A 17,215-nucleotide genomic window follows, 5' to 3' on the forward strand; every position below is an offset into this window, starting at 1 on the left:
CAACCAACCAGGCAGAGACGGATTTCCGAACCAAGTGTAGCAAATACTAGCCTGTACTTTGTTTACGTCCTGTTGGTTGGTTAGCTGACAGCTGTTGTAGCGCTTTCTTCCTCAACACAAGCTGCCGTTGTCTGTGGACTCTCCCGAGCTTCGTAAACTTTTAAAAACGACTGTCCTGGATGTCGAGGATGGGATGTTTTAGTTGTTGTTGTTGAATGAGGGAGACGCGTTAAATGCCGACAGGAGGATGAACTCCATCACCGGTCGGGTGCTCGCCATCCCCGCCGCCTCTGTCACCAACTCTGGAGCTTCATCCTCCCGAGCCTTACATGTGGAGCTCACGTCCCAGCAGGTAAAATGCAAAGCAAAGTCCCAGAGAGAGGAGTTCACTGCATCCAGGTGAACCAAGGGGGAAAAACGGTCGCCTCTCTATGTGTTATGTATTAGTTTGTTACAAGTGCTGCCTTGGTAAAACACGGCAGGCCTAGCTGTCAGGGCTAGCTGGCTAGTTAGCTAACAACTGCTAGCTTTGAGATGAATATATAAGTCAACTGGACAGACAACACAGACACACTCAAGTCAGTACACAGCCGAAGTTGGATATTTATGAACCCGACTTTTTTCTGTGTCTTACTCTAATTTGAGCGTAAATATCACCATATACCTTCAAAAAATAGAGTTACAAGAAGAAGCTAAGTATGCTGCTGCTGCTAAATGGTAACCACCTAACTTGGCATTATGTCAGTCAGCACAGCAGCCAGGTGACAGCCCAGCTCATGGGAAACGGTAGCATATGTCATTACAGTCATAGTCTTTTTACCCCCTCGTCGAGCTATTTTAGTGTGATTTGAAAAATATCTACAGTGTGTAGTTATGTCAAGTATGCCAGGCTAGGTGAAAGGTTTCTTAGGGAACCTGAAGAATTAGTATTTCATTCATTCATTCGTTCATTCATTCATTCTTTTACACATAAAAAGTTGGCAGTCCACTTGAGGAAACACTGTATCTACTGTACTGTATGTTGCGCCACCTTTATTGTAAAAATGTAGGAAGTAAATTGACTTTAGTTCAACAGTAAAACTGTAACTTCAACTCCAACATGAATAAGATTAAACATCTAGAAGAGCACAATTTATCAAGCTGCCCTGCTGGTCTTTGCTGCCACAGCTGCTGAGTTTATCATGTGGGTGTCAGTAACACAGCATGGAAATCTAGTTATCCATATCTTTGGCCCTTTCTGCTTGGTCTGGTCTGGTCTGGTCCATACATCACACAAATGGATGGAGAGGAAATTCAAACTTATATTGGGACTACAGTTTTATATCTCCTTGCATTAGTAACTCTTACTCTTTAAGCTGTATACCTTGTTTGTGTGTATAATATCAGGACACTGACAGCTAAACCCAGGAGAGATGACCTATATTAGAAGTTTTCTGTTTGGGATTTGTGAATGACTTATGAACTTTGCTCTCAAACCTGGTAGGAAATTGCCTGGTACTTCATTTTCCAAATAAAATATACTGTATGTAATATCAGCAAGATGCACTATAAACTAAACTCCCACACCAATCACCAATCAAGTGTTCGCTCTGAGCTTACTTTGATTCACTAGAAAGATCTTTTTACTATCTCAAAGAAATTTTAGATTATGCATAGAATTATATTGAGCCACTTCTCTTTTTTTAGTTTGAAATGGGGAACTTGAAACTTGCATGTTGGAAATAAGATAATTAAATAAATTTACAGTAGAATTTACAGCAGTTTGTAAAATATAAATTTGAAGGTTGATCTCTGTTATTCATGTAATTCCAGAAAGATTATTATTATACAGCAATAAATTAAGTGTGAATTTTAAAACATTTAACTAACTATTGTCACAGTTAGTCAGGTAATTGTGAAACCTGGGGATTATCTTGTAATTTAAAGAGATACTTTGATGTGATATCTGCTTAATTTGAGAATAGGTTGAGGCCTTTTCCAACTGTTGCAGAGATTTGTCTGTGAAATAAAGCAATAATACACTTTCAGTTCTTTATATAAGGCAATAGGATTTATTGCAGGTGTCTTGTATTACCGTAGACACTGCATTAGATTTACCTGGGTATCCTTATACAACTAGGATAAAGTTAACCTTGAAACACAATTTGGGCACTGCATTACAGTATGCACTTACATAAATTCCTTTTCAAAGTGTAGTTTCATACCATTGTCTAGGTTTAGATTAGATAATCCCACCCATGTGAAATTCAGTGGCGTTTCACAAGCTATTTTAAGTCTGAGTTTAGATTTAGTTCACCCTGAAAGTTACTAAAGAAATGTGATGTGTGTATGTTTCTGAATTACATTCAACAAAAGGCTTGTGATCAGCTCAGTCACAATAAGATGTTTTTAATAATTTGGTCAGCTACCAGTAGTACAGACCCTAACTTTGATCTATGTCCGAGGAGCTTGAGCTCACAAGCATTTTTCTCTGTCAGTGTTCCATATTAGCACACTCTCAGAAATGTACACTGACATTTTTAAGGGGGGGAGGAGGTTAAAAGTCCCTTGTGGAACAATCAGTGTTTTTGTTTCTGGGGCCCTTAATCTTAAAGGGAATCCCATGACTTAGATTTAGTCTCAGTATGGCTGCAGGAGAGAGTCCATGCCAGTTGGTCAAGAAAAATAAAGTTGTGCTGCTGTGGTGACATGTTCGCCTGAGGCAGGAACTTGCCAGATGCCAACACATGTGTGTGTCCGCACACTGCTTTTCCAAGCATCATTTATTTCTACATGGTTTCCTTTTACTTATATCTTTAGGTCAAATGTAGAGCCTTATGGTGGAAAGCCTTAATGCGGCGGATCGTCTGAACTGTGCATTACGGACGCTCTATCGTTAACTGATACACTGACCTCTGTTTTTTCTGTTGCTGTCTTATTGTGATTTGTAGAGTCTTGGAAAAAAATAACTTGGGAGCTGATGTTGATACATTTCTCATGTGACTATCATGACTGACCACGCCTGACAAGTTAACTGGCCCCCTTAGTTTTACCATGAAATTGTCAGGCATCTACAGTATTCTGTGAAGGGCCGACTGACGTTTAACAGGCTGTCACAGCTGAGATTGACTCTAACGTCTGAGAAATGATTGCTATTTCTGGATAGTTTAACATTAGATAGATGGACAATGTGATACTTCATTATTTCCCGGGAGGCATCTCTTTTCACTTCTGTGTTGTCAGAGCAGCGTTAATAGAATTTGCCCACAACCATCACATGATCAGAATAAAAACAAACTGCTCTGGTTTCTGTTGTTCTGTATTACTGTACTGTACATAGATATTTGCTAATATTTATTCTCCTTTTATCCCCTCTCTCTCTCTCTCTCTCTCTCCATCCCTGTCCTTATCTTCACCTGCTAAACAGAGACGATTGCGTCATCTTCGGAGCATTGCAGCCAGAAACATTGTCAACAAGAATGGGTCGCCACTGCTGGACACATACTTCACCCTCCACCTTTGTATAGGAGACCGGATATCTCGAGGTCAGTGTGAAGACCCATCCCACACACACCTGTCATCCTCTCACTCTCACTCTCACACCTGGTCACATCGCTTAGTCATCTATCTATGTTCTTCTCAGATTACTATAATTATATGCTTTTACTATTCATTTAATAAACATTGTGTTTCTCTAGTCTGCACTATGTTGTTCAACATTTTGGCAAATTGGCCCATTGCCATAATCCCTATAGTCATAGCAGTAGGTTCGTTACCTTTAATTGTCGGTGCAAGCTATTTTTAGAATGGCGGAGCAGAGCCGTGAGCTGCTCAGAGCTACGCTACGGAGGCTCATGGGATTTCTTGGTTTCCCTCATCAAACTCATCAAATACACAATCCAACAACTCCAAAACGCTCTGGTGGACAAGTTGTGACCTTGTGGCACATTCACCACGCTATGAGATAATAACAGAACGTTACCAGACAGAGTTGTTTTAGAGGCAAATGCAGAGACTGTTTGTCGAAAAACGGCCACCAATGGGAACGCGTATCAGTGGTTTTGCATGAATTTCCCTCTAAAACAACTCTGTCTCGTAACGTTCTGTTATTTTCTCATAGCGTGGTGAATTTGCAGGTCACAACTTGTCCACAAGAGCGTTTTGGAGTTGTTGGATTGTGTATTTGATGAGTTTGATGAGGGAAAACAAGAAATTCCATTAGCCTCCCCAGCTCTCACTGACAATTAAAGGTAACAAACATACTCCTAAAACTATATACGACATGGCCAAAACAGTTAAGGTAGTCATGTGATTTGTGATGAGTGAGCTTGGCCAGTGTCTCAAGCGAAAGTGTGATCGTCTCCAGCAGGAAAACCACCCTGAAATAGAAGTGATATACTACTGCCAATGTTTTGACACAACACAAAATCTGCCCCCTTAAGCTGAAAATGTTATCAGATGACACTTAATGAATTTGGGCCATGGACATAGAGCCAGTGAGTGACTCTGAGCTACGTGGGCGAATGTTATGTAGAGATAATCCATTGAGATACTTAATAAAAAAAAAAAAGAAAGTGTGACTCCCCCAGCTGTGAATCAGAAAACACCCATAATCTAATTCAGTCACCATGGGTGCTGCAAAACATCCTTACTGTGTGTGGAATCTCTTTACGACTTTAGTTCAAATTGCATTATCACCCAGGTCTTGTGTATCTGTTTTCCTGCTGAGACTGGTTTCAGCTCACAAATTAAAGCAGTAATACTTTATAATAAGTTCACAGAAATATTGAATTCATCATTTATAACACATGAATACTCATTAGTATGTAGTTTATAAACACAGTTAAAAATGTTTTACTCTTCAATGATAAGCACTAACTGTATTTATAAACTACATACTAATGAGTATTCATGCATTATACAGTAAATGAAGAATTCAGTATTTATTAATGCTTAATCGCGTGAACTGTAGTCAAGGACTACGGCTGGAAATAAGCGTTCTCGCTAAATCTGATGCAGCCATCCTTTTATTTCTTTGAATAATTAATGTCACTGCACGCTGTCCTGCTACAAACTAAATAAACTAAATGAAACTAAACTAAACTACTTGGTGTTACCATTAAAGCTTTTAAATAAATAAATATATTTGAGGGGAGATTTACCCCAGTTGCTTGTGCACGTGTCTGTTTCCTTCTGTTAACCAGGCGTCTCTCATGTTTTTTTTTCTTAGGTTTTTACAAGAGTGAAGTCATACGAGACTCACTGGTGAGTAAAGTGACTTAAACCTTCAAACTCTTAATGTCTGGCTCCTGGGATTGGCTCGGGATGTTGTCATTATGTGCAGTCTGCTGCTGCTGTGTGTGTGTGTGTGTGTGTGTGCCCACTGGCCGCAGTGCCATAATAATAAAAAACAAGCTTCCTGTAATTTCCTGATGCCAAAGCTGGCATTTATACCTGCTGCTTGTTCGCCAGTCTCACATTTACCCTCCGTTGGACTTGTTGTTTGATTTGAACTTCATTTAAACTTTAAAACAGTAACACACAGTCACAGTGATGTGCTGTGAAACATGCTTTGTTGGATAAAATGTCAGACTTGGCGCTACATGAATAAAATATGACATTTGCTGTTCCCCTGTGCAACTTCCTGACTGTAGTAGCCTATGTTGCTCCACATCCATGTAAGCACCACGCAGTTGCTGTAAATGCATAATTTACATGACATTGATAAGTCGCCCGGCCCCGCTCTAGATTACCATGTGCGCTTCGGCCGTTTCCCACGTCTATTTACGTGGCAGATGCGGCTTCACAAGAAGCAGCCAGGGATAGCAAGCCATTAGTGTCAGGCCTGCTGCCTAGTCATGAGCTGACCTAAGCTGCTTTCCAGGCATATTACCGTTTAGTAACCTTGGCAAACAGACTGTAAAATGCACTTCTGTCATCTCTCATTCCAGCTTCCTCCTGTTGAATTTTACATCCTTGTTGCTGACATTCGTTCTCTAGCTTTCTGTCTCCTTCCTGTCATCGTTCATCCAGACAAGCATTTCTGGTCCGTCTTCCTGTTTTCATTGTAGCTGCCATGCACTGTGCTGCTTCCGCTACCGACTCTCACTAGTTCTGCAGCCCCTTGGCCTTTGCGAAATGAATTTCTGCTTTTGGCATTTTCTTTTCCAGCCTGCCCTTGAAAGTGACCCAAAGAGCAAGAGATTTACTCTCTGATGGAGGGAAATCATACATAATTGAATGATGTGAATGGCTGCAGCGCTTTGTAGAAGTAGTACTCAGTGCTGCCAGTCTGGAAGTTCAAGGGCAGAGAAAATACTGTAGTAGGGATCAGACTTTAAGGTTAATTAAGAGCAGGATGATTCAATTACTCCATAATGGATAGAGGTCACATTATAGTATTGAATTTGTCAGAGGCACCATGCAGTTCTGCTTTCATACTTGGACCCAAACTCTCCAGAAGAGACATAAAAAAAGAAGACTCCAGATTTTATTGTCTTGACATTGTTTAAATGTATTTTCTTTGGAACAGGGCTGATTTTCAAAATCATCGTTGGCCAGTTATGAAAGTTTGGTCGTGACCTAAGTTCATAAACAAGCGATCTCGCTGATCAGCTATTATTATGTCAGATGTTAACATACTCTTACTGCTAATCCTCATGTGCATGTCTCTCTGTGTGTGTGTGTGTGTGCTTCAGAATCCAACTTGGCGGAGTTTGGACTTTGGCATGCTGCCAGACCTTCTGGACACCTCAGTGTCTTGCTTCGTGGTGAGGATCTGGGGAGGACAGGAGGAACAGTATCAGCTCCTCATAGAATGGAGGGTCAATCTGGACGGCCTCAGATACACAGGACAGCAGGTCAGCACTCACACAATAAACAACTGTTTCAGAAGGATTCCCGTGTGTGTGTGCCGGACACGTAGGGAGCTACTGTTAAGGATGTGGAGAAAACAGTTTTATAGTTTTATACACATGGCTCAGTTTTCACTGCAGAGTTTACATTTTTGCAAAAGACTAAACTTGTATTTTACCAAATCTAATGATGCATCACACAATTGTTTATCCAAGCATCAGAACACTGTTTATGTTTATCGCTGAATTTAAGAAATATTTCAAAATAAAAGATTTTTGAAGTCATTCGGTACAAGATTATACAAATGGGAATCAGACAATCCTGCATAATAATTAAAATGTGGTTCTACTTAACTGCATCAGCTCACTTCTTCTGTTCTGAATTAACCACAAAGTTTCTTTTTTATCGAAGACACCAAAGCTTGTTTATTTCCATTAGAGTGAGATGATATTCTGTACAACAACACACACAAAACATTTAGACTGTTATCAAAAGGAAGATATACCTTTATTTGCTTTTTCTTTCATATACCTTTTCCTATAAATTTCAAGTAAGTAAGTGATAAGTGATTAGTATGCATCTATACAGGTCCAGCATGTTTTGTTTAGCGGTACAAATATAGTTACTGGTACTGGCACTTAACAGTGTTGCACATTGGATCCCTGTTGTGAAGACTGAGCCAAAGCACTCATAAAATATAGTAAAAGAAGTCCGTGTTATTGCCATTCTTTCACAGTGAGAGTATTTTCAAAGCTCGTAAACAGATAGCACAGTCTCTCATTCACATCCAGATGCCTGCTATCCTTTGTTCTGCTCAAGTCAGTCTGCACAATGAGCCTCTCCCGCTTCGCTTTGTCCACAGATTCGATCCAGGAATCCCAATGAGATCATATTTGGATTGAATGATGGCTACTATGCAGCTGACTTTGATCATAAGGTACAGCCCTTTTGACCGTCCTCCAGAGCTCCTGCATAATAATAATAATAATGGAATACCCAAATCCTAAACTCGTTATCTTTATCTTTATTTTGGCCCTCTGCACTCTGACAATATGTGGCTGTTGCAGGATCAGTCGGAGCGGAAGAAAAACAGTCTGCTTCAGGTGGACCAGAGTTCAGTCAGGAACTCCTACAGTGTTTTTTCTTTGCTCAGGTAAGGCTCACTCCATGCAGCAGTGTTACATCACATTATCATTTCAACAGGCCTCAGTTTACATCCTTCCCCTTTCATCTTTTATCTCATGTGCACTGGATTTCAATTATTTACAAAGGCAGTTTATTTCAAAGTCTTTCTTCAAATAGCTCTTTTATTTAATTCTTTGCATAATTGCTCATGTGATTCGACTTCCAAGGAATTCGGCATTTTTTTTTTGCACATGTTGCCCAGCAGATGGTGCCACAGGAAAGCCAACATGTAGACCCACAGCCAGGGAAGCTCTGCTGAGCTCTGTCTTTATTTAAGCAGAAGCCAGTGAGCCTCTTATACAAGCGTTTCTTTTGCCCATCGCATACTGAATGCAACTGTAGTCAAGTGGTTAGATCACTGGGCTGATGACTCCGGGGTTACACGTTCAAATCTTGCTTCAACAACTATGTTAGTGAATCATTTCCTCTCTTGATTTCTGATAACTTGCTTCTTGTTTAAAAGCTGCCAAGCCTGTGATCTGCACTGTGTTTTCTGACACATAGTTTATATGTATATATGAAACATTTCATGGGGTTTGTTCATATTCAGATTCCTAATCAACAGTCCAATGTCACAATTGGGACTGTCTGTGATTTTCATTCTAATAAAAGTACCTGATGATATTGAATATGATGATAGTTGTAATATAGATTTACGCCACAAGAAGGAGACAGAGATGTTCTGAGTGAGTTGATTGTAGGTAGGAGAACGTCAATACAGTAATTAAGAACTTGAAATGACACAGACCAGAGCTGGCATCTGTTGACAAACATACACTTGCTGTTGTATGTTTATATTTAGCTGTGGTAGGATGTAAACACCGGCTTCGGAGTCACTGCAGGGCTTCCCCCGAGGGAAACCCACTGTTAACCAAAGTCTGATCGCATATAGCAACGTAATTACACCCAGTTTAGTCTAAATAAATGTAAATTTGGAAGACACACTGCCAAAATAAGATAAGGATCCTGTCATTAGGAGCATTATGGCAGCTTCAGCTCACATTTTCCTCTCATAAGAATGAAGTAGGGGGATATAAATGCGTCACAGGCCTTTGCTGCGTCAAGAAGAATGAGTTATATCAAAGGCAGCTGAACCGCTCCTTCGTCTACGTAGAAGTGGTCATGGTGTATGTTTAGAAGAGGAGACTATTACTGTACCTCTCCAACAGCTTGCAAGAAAAAAATAGCAGTTTGAATCATAACTTTTATGACCCCTGCTCTTACTTCTTCTATTATTGCAGCCCTCTTCCACATCCTCCTCTTCTGTCCACACCCAGTGGGACTCCGCCGAGTTTAACACACTTACATTGATCCCCTTCTTCCCTCACGCTGCTCTGCCTGCAGCTCCTCACCCCTGTCAGAGTTTTTCCTTGGCTTAGGGAACTCATATGCACATGGTTTATGATAATGTCCTGTAGAATGGTTCATCAGATATTGTACGCTCCGACAGAGAAGATCCCCTCACCCCTCATGAGATATATTATTATGGCATTTCTACCCCCAGGTGATAACAGTATGAGGCGCTGCTCATAAAAACCCGATACATGTGGAAATCTCTGCTTTTGTTTTTGTCTCACCTGCTTGGGTTGCACAAATAGGTTTATTTGTGTATGCCACTTGTGTTTGTTTTTTATTTGTTCATCTGTTAGCATGACAACGCAGAAGCACTGAACCGATTTGCACCAGAAGTGGTGGAGGGGTGGGGCATAGACAGGAAGGGGCATGGGAATTTAAGTGTAGACCTCCATGACTATTCTTTTTTAAAATCTACCTCTAACAAAGTGATTTATGGCATTTGTTTGACATCTTTGTTCATTTCTACAGAAAAATGTCTTGATCTTGAGCTGAAGAAATCAGACATATTTATGATGTTGACCATTGACAGAAACAAACTGTGAGGAGAAATTTGCAGAGTCTGCATTACACACCGAATTCTTCCTTTTTTATGAATAGTAAGTGCCAGTGCATGTGGCACCATCAGCATTTAGCAATGCTTACATTACTATTTCACTTTACATGCAACTTGCACAATAACAACAGCAGTTGCAACACAGCACCAAAGCGTGTCGTCCAGCTGTAGAGCTCCATATGAAGTGATAATACTGACGTCATCATTTCACACAACAGGTAATAAAAGTACACAGCTGTCTTGCATAAGGATTAAAGTCGATAAACAAATAAAGCTGTTCTTGAGGACCGGAGGCATGTAGGATTGTTTGGCCTGGGTGGAGGTGTGTGTGCTCTGCTGAGTGAGTGCCATTCTGGTTCTTATTGTGCCTTGTCCAGAGAGTTTAGAGGAAGTGTCTTTTTTCGTTCCTCCAAGACCAGTAATGCATGTCCACAAGGGACACCCACAATGTCTCTTCAAACTCGTGCCTCGGCCCGTTGCAAAGCGTCTTTCTCAGCACAGCGTTTTAGCAGAAAAGGACGAGAGCTGCTCCACTAAGAACGCACTGATCTTGATTAATGACGGTAATTTGTCAACAGATTCACAGTCTGCTTTTCTGCCTGGCTCTGGGTTGACAACACCCCTCACTTGTGTGAGTAACATGGTGATGTGGGCTAGCAAACACAACATGTCTCAGATGGAGAGATGAAGAGGGAGCGTACAGATCATCAATCAACAAACTGGAGAGATAGAGGCTGAGCCACATCTTACAGTGATCTGGGCCCCTGCCTGGCCGGCCCGGGTAAAAGAAAGAGAAAGCCAAGACAGTGACGAAAATGATCCAGCTGTGCAACGGAGCTGCACTTTTAGCTCTTCTGCAGAGAAGATTCACAGGTTCAGAAGTGCATCAACCCCCCACATACAGTAGGCTCCTCTGTCTTACCTGAGAAAGGCTTTCAGTCTTTGCTTTAAGAGAAGAAGGAAGACCTAATAATGGTGGTAGAATTTACTTCCTGTCGTTGTATGAAAAGTAAGAGGCAGAAAGTAGGCCATTCTTCCAGTTTATAATGGTTTTCTTCCAGTTTACAATGGTTTTCTTCCAGTTTACAATGGTTTTCTTCCAGTTTATAATGGTTTTCTTCCATTTTATAATGGTTTTCTTCCACTTTATAATGGATTTTTATGGCCTAATGTGTTTCTGAATTATCACATTGAATTGGTGGGTAAGTGGACCGTCACTACTCATAGCTTAGTGTTTATAACGATAACCAAACTGTGGTTGGATGCTGAATGTTGAACTTGAGTCCCATGTGACACATATTAAACATAATTTTTGGGGAGCAACGTTCACAGTTTAGCGGTGTGACATTGCAGGTTAAACCTGTCTCAAACTCGTGGAGCCTACAGGGGAAGCTTTCTTTTTCATGATCAGAGCCATATGTTGCCATGTTTCCTGGTTTGCTTGTATTTGCGCCCTCTTGGAGCACTTTGTATGTACAGTATGTGTCAACAGAAGCAGTGTGCTGCGATGCTGAAGCTCTGTGGGGGGTCTCTCCTACCCTAGACGCTGTTGAAGTTGTTATGCCTTCCTTTAGGTAGCCCCAGAGGTCTACTTGCCTGCTGGCTGGACGCTGTGGACAGAGCTGTCAGCCGCAGGATGTTGTAGTCTTGTGCCAAACAGGCAGCTAGACCGAGGTACATGGTTGACCCTGGGGTCTCAACCGGCAGTAGCCAGGCTGCAGAAATAAACTGACTGCTTAAGCTTTAAATCACCGTGGAGATACGGATGTGAATTTTTCATTTCACACCTCTGAAGTGGACTTATTGTGAATCAAAGTAACACCCGTATATATCTAACTTAAGAGGTGGTCTCGGGTTGTTTTTTCGATTTAGGCAGCACTCTATCGAGTATTTGCCTCACAGTCTGGTATTTTTCTTTTTTGCACATTTTTTCAATCTGAGATTACATTCTCTCATGGTTGGGACCGTCGACATGTATTTTTCCAGCTTGTCTGCCTTCCATTCCCACTACCTGCCAGACAATTTCGTATTATCTTTATCCAGCATTGCAGCCTCTTTGCTACTTGCCTAGCTGGACCGTCTCATGTTATCTCAGCTTGTCAATGTTAGGTTAATTTTCTTCTTTCTCTGAAATTAAACTTTGTCGTAAAACTGAGTTTTCCACCTCAGCGGCTTCTCGTATTTTATGACTTCTTCAACAAAACACAGTAGGCTTTTACCAACACTAATATATAATAGGATTTTGTATATCAAACGCTATTTTGTAGATAAGCCATGCCACCGTTTATTGTTTGGCTTACGACCCAAAGCGGTTTAAGCAACTATGACTAACAGTGTTAGATTTTTAGTGTAAGGTGGGGACATCGGGAATCCAAACTGCTATAATTATCTTGAGAGTGTGTGACTCCTTTTTGATTCAGCACAGTCATTAGTCCTTGGGCTTGTTTCCTCTGACCCGGGGTTGTTTGACAAGTGCACTAGGGCACACTTGCATGTGATGAACAGCTGGAAGAGCGGCCAGGTCACACAGTGTTTAAAACATTCAGAATGCTGCTTTGGAAAGACCTTTGTGTATATCTCTGCTGAATTTGAACCAGCTGATCAATTTCCTGATTTGATCACTGATTTCTCGTGCGCCAGTCCTGTTTGGCTAAATCCTACATGTTGCCTTCATTTCATTCTTTCCTGTAAAACACACACACACACAAAAAATGTATCTTAGTACTTGCCTGGGAAAAAATGCTTTTGAGAAAAACTGGATTGTCTGCAAACAAAAACAGAAAGGCTTTTAGTTACTTTCAACTTGTGTTGTGTAATCAACTATCTTGTCCTTCAAACCTCCCCTGTTCATGAGGCAGTGATACACAAGGTATTTAAATGACTTGATGTTTATCTCTTATTTTGTCTCAGAAGAAAAAACAATGTGCTCCCAGGTGTCTTCTTCCTCGGATCCTCGGGTCGTTCTCTTGCTTATCTCTGTAAGCCAGCTGACACATCTGCATTTGTTGGGTCCTTCACAGCGCTGATTGCAAAATTGCAGATGCTGGACCACAACACAACATGTACTGTAGACCTTGACAAATATTTATTCAAAGGTAAATGAACAGAAAACAGACGACCTGTCTTTGTTGGAGAGGCTTGCAAATCTATTGCTGTCCAACTACACTGCAAAAACTCAAAATCTTACCAAGAATATTTGTTTTATTTCATGTCAAAATGTCTCATTTCTAGTCAAAACTAAACTTAAAAGAAGACTCATCACCAGTTTTTCGATAATTTGCACTTGTTTCAAACTAATTTTCACTTGAAATAAATAGAATAATCTGCCAGTTAAAGCAGGTTTTTTGTGCTTGTAATAAGAAAGAAACACTTGCTTCACTATCTAATTTTTCTACTTATTTCAAGTGAAAATATGTAAAAAGTGTCTAAAAACAAGTATAATGAGATTTATTTTGACTAGAAATTACATTTTGACATTAATAAGACAAATATTCTTGGTAAGATTTTGAGTTTTTGCAGTGTAAAAGGAGTTTTGAAAAGACTGGACATTCATTAAATTTAAAAAGATCTTGCCTTTCTTTGGATTATACTTTATGTAAAAGCCCCTATTCAAGATTCTCTTCAAGATGCCTTTCTGTTTATCTAAATATCTTGAAATTTCAAAAGCACAAGTTTCATCCAACACCCCTGCAGGATCTTGTGCCACAGTCAAAGGAACAAATGTTATTGTTTTGCTGATGTTTATCGCCATCGGGGGGTTGAGTGCACAGCCTCAGTCATAACTTCCTGCAAATCCCTTCGTGGTGGAGTTGTTAAGTAGCACTCATGCATTGGAAAAAGGAAAGTTGTCATGGCTTGTGAGCGCTGGGCAATCTCTGTACAGTTGCCCAATGATTAAACTGTTGTCCCATTTGCACCCCGCCCCACTCCACTGGTCCATAGATTGTGACAGAGCCTGATGGGCAGGCGTTAGGCCAAGTCTCAAGGAATGATAAGGGGGCAGACATGCGTGAAAAGGGAAGAGGAGATAACTATTCTCACCTGGGGGAAAAGGCCATATCAGGTTCTCCCACTGCAATCACCTAAACAGATGAAGCTGTCAAAACAGATTTGCCCTGATGTTCCAAAAAACTATCTTCAGCTGCTATCACTGTCACCTCAGACAGATTAAAAACGAGGGCAAAAAACACAAAATGATCTTCCTGTCAGACTCCTCCCAAAAGATCTATTTACGTCGTCTTAGAAGTTGTTTTTTTTATTGGTTGACTTGGCTGCCAGAGAGAAGCAATAATATCCAAAGATGACTGTGTGAGTTTCATAACAAAAAAGCCTCCCTAGGATTTGTAAAATGACCCCACCAAACTGGGAGAGTGTTTAAAAGAGCCTCTTACACTAAATCCACTCAAGAGGCAATTTCTTGAAGACTCAAAGCAGCGCATATGTAAGGAAAACCCTATTCACATCACCCTCATGACCCAAACCACAATCTCCTCTCTCTCTTTCTGCTATAATCATGCTCTCAGATTTCACTCTTATGAACTCAAAGTGGTTCAGTTGTTGTATCACAGACTAGTGGGTCAGCATTATAAACTGTTCTGCAGAAAGAAACAAAGCAACAGCTGTATCTCTTAACACTTGGTAAAACTGAACGTGAGCTTCCTGTGTCTGGTTTTGCAAATAGCAGTGTCTCAGTTTAAATTAAAGAGAGACTGTCAACATGCAGTATCAGCATGTTTGGGTTTGAAATATGTTTGTTCATCATCACTAGAGCAGGAAACCACTCATTTAACAGGTGTTGTTGTAACAACTTGTCAGAACTAAACACTCGTTACCACATCTGATGGTTTTGAAATTATCAGGCTGATGTGGTTCACCAATCCTGTGGTGGTATAATGCACATTTAAAAACTGTCAGAGGTACAAAAAAGCACACAAAAAACATAAACCAAGGGCCCAGACAGCTGAGCTATTCTGTACCTATTACAGTACTGTGCACAACGACTATCATGACATATGGATGCCATTGAGACATAAGAGGTGAATGATCTAACGCAGATCTGACAGTGTGAATGCCTTTTTGTTCGTCCTCTGCAATTCATTCCCACCACCATACCATATGGGGATTGTTGTTTTGTTGATGAGTTGTTGGTGTCCCTTGGGTTATATAGGAAGGGTTTTTGTCTCTCTGTGCGATGGAAATCGTGTGAGCTAATGGAAGAGTTATTGGGGGACCCAGATGTCTCAAGCTGAAGCGTTTATTGAACCTTATTGGCCAAGGGGAATAGAGATGAGCAAATACTGTACAACTTTACACAAGTTGCCACCCAATTCTGAAGGATTTCTTCTTGGGGAAACCACATTTACTGTAAGTCGTTACTCCATATTTACGACATGCCAAAATGTTGATCCATATGTGCACTGCAAAAACTCAAAACCTTTCCAAGAATATTTGTCTTTATTTCTTGTCAAAATGTTTCGTTTCTAGTCAAAACTAAACTCTTTTCACTTAAAATAAGACTCATCACCTAAAAAATTAACTTGTTTTTAGATTATTTTCACTTGTTTCAAATATTCACTTGAAATAAGTAGAATAATCTGCCAGTGAAAGCACGTGCTTGTAATAAGGAAGAAAAACTTGCTCCACTATCAGATTTTTCTACTTGTGAAAATATATATATATATATAAATATGTTTGAAAGAAGTAAAAGGTGTCTAAAACAAGCTACTTTTTAATGTGATGAGTCTTATTTTAAGTATAATGAGATTTGTTTTGACCAGAAATGACATTTTGACTAGAAATAAGACAAATATTCTTGGTAAGATTTTGAGTTTTTGCAGTGTGAACATCGTGTGGACACCTTGAAAGAGTTGTTGCATGTGAAAACGTCGCCCTTTACCATGTGGCTGCAACAAATTAGACAGTGGATGGATGTCAACGCCTTGTGAACACTATCTGGTGATGAAATTTACATCATGCGGAAAGTGTGGGATGAGTCCGACTGTTTGTCATAGCGATTAGTTCCTACACCGGAGCCTCTGTCTGTCCTATCTCTGTTGCTCTGCTTCATGACCTTGGTTGCTCTTGCAACTGCCAGTGGGGATCAGGCAGCTGCGTCTTAACAGTCACGCCAGAGATAAACTATGATCTCTTGCATATAGAGAGTGACCAGAGTATGACCTGTATGGAAACGTGATCTAAATAATATAAGTACTTAAAGAAAGACACATTCCTTCACACTCTGCACTCTGAAACTCACTTAAAAGTTAATTGCTCTTGTGATGGATGGCATGGATAATGCGCTGCCTTGTCCTTTGTGTACTCATGTAGCTGTTCCTTATTTCAGTAGACACAGAATTTGGGAATAGGCCCCCGTCTTTGTGGCTTCATTTAATTGATTGTAGGTCTGAGAGTTGTATTTGTCCCTTTGAGACGGCTTTTGATCTCATGTTGTGGTTAGATTATTAGAAAATAATCATGATTAAACTTTTAAACTTCAGTGGTGTTTGTTTGTGATGTGGTTTGTGGTTATTCATAACTCGATCTGTCTCTTCTAATTAACTGTAAGCTTTTTATTATTAGGAATGTTCTCAAAATTGTTTTTGTCATATTTTGTTTGATGTCAAAACTCCTCATTGAGTGTAACAGTTTTGAAGGCTCAGCTGTCAGGCGACAACAATAAAGATCAACCTCAGTAAATCAGAAAAAGAAACATGCGTGAGCAACACACTGCACAATGACTTCTCCTCCACATGAGGACAATCACAATCCTTCCAAACAGTTTCTGTAAACATCCAAACAAAAAGAAATGAATTGCTGGTGTTGCCTTAACACTGACACTCGGTTTTCATTCAACAAGTGTCAGTTTAGTGACCCCACAGTGACACTGTATCAACATGGGATTGTTCTTGTGGTCCACTCTGTGGTTATACAGACAATAATAGCTCCGTTCTCTCTTCGTCCTCCTTGCAGGCTTCACACAGCGCAGAGAGCCATCAAGCAGACCCAGGTCACGGTGCAGAAGATTGGGAAGGAGATCGAGGAAAAGCTGAGGACGACAGCGACCTGCACGGAACGGGTGAGCGCCGAAAACCTGCCAGTAACAGATTTGAAAGCATCAGCAACTTACTGTACCTTTAAGTCATCGCCAATATTTAGGCAGCTTTGCTCTTTATTAGCAGCAGTGGTCGGTGTTGTTTCACCAGCTTATGATATAGTGAAAATATGTACAGTAAAGATGCAGTGAATTTCATGTTTTTGAAAAATATACAAAGAGGAAGTGCAAATGAT

The 17,215-nt window shown here is 40.4% G+C and overlaps 1 protein-coding gene across 1 annotated transcript in view; it reads left to right on the forward strand.

Annotated features, from left to right (window-relative positions):
* Positions 1-16: 16 nt before the first annotated feature.
* Positions 17-17,215, forward strand: part of uvrag (UV radiation resistance associated gene) — a 92,912-nt gene continuing 75,713 nt past the window's right edge. The window contains exons 1-7 of the mRNA XM_085797342.1: positions 17-352; positions 3,407-3,524; positions 5,210-5,244; positions 6,678-6,839; positions 7,697-7,771; positions 7,902-7,987; positions 16,898-17,003. Of these exons, the coding sequence (XP_085653468.1) occupies positions 248-352; positions 3,407-3,524; positions 5,210-5,244; positions 6,678-6,839; positions 7,697-7,771; positions 7,902-7,987; positions 16,898-17,003 (687 nt within the window). The 5' untranslated portion in view covers positions 17-247. The remainder of the gene's footprint in view (positions 353-3,406; positions 3,525-5,209; positions 5,245-6,677; positions 6,840-7,696; positions 7,772-7,901; positions 7,988-16,897; positions 17,004-17,215) is intronic.

This window comes from Trachurus japonicus, chromosome 14 (genome assembly GCF_045865225.1).
Source record: "Trachurus japonicus isolate A0001 chromosome 14, Traja_1.0".
Taxonomy (NCBI): domain Eukaryota; kingdom Metazoa; phylum Chordata; class Actinopteri; order Carangiformes; family Carangidae; genus Trachurus; species Trachurus japonicus.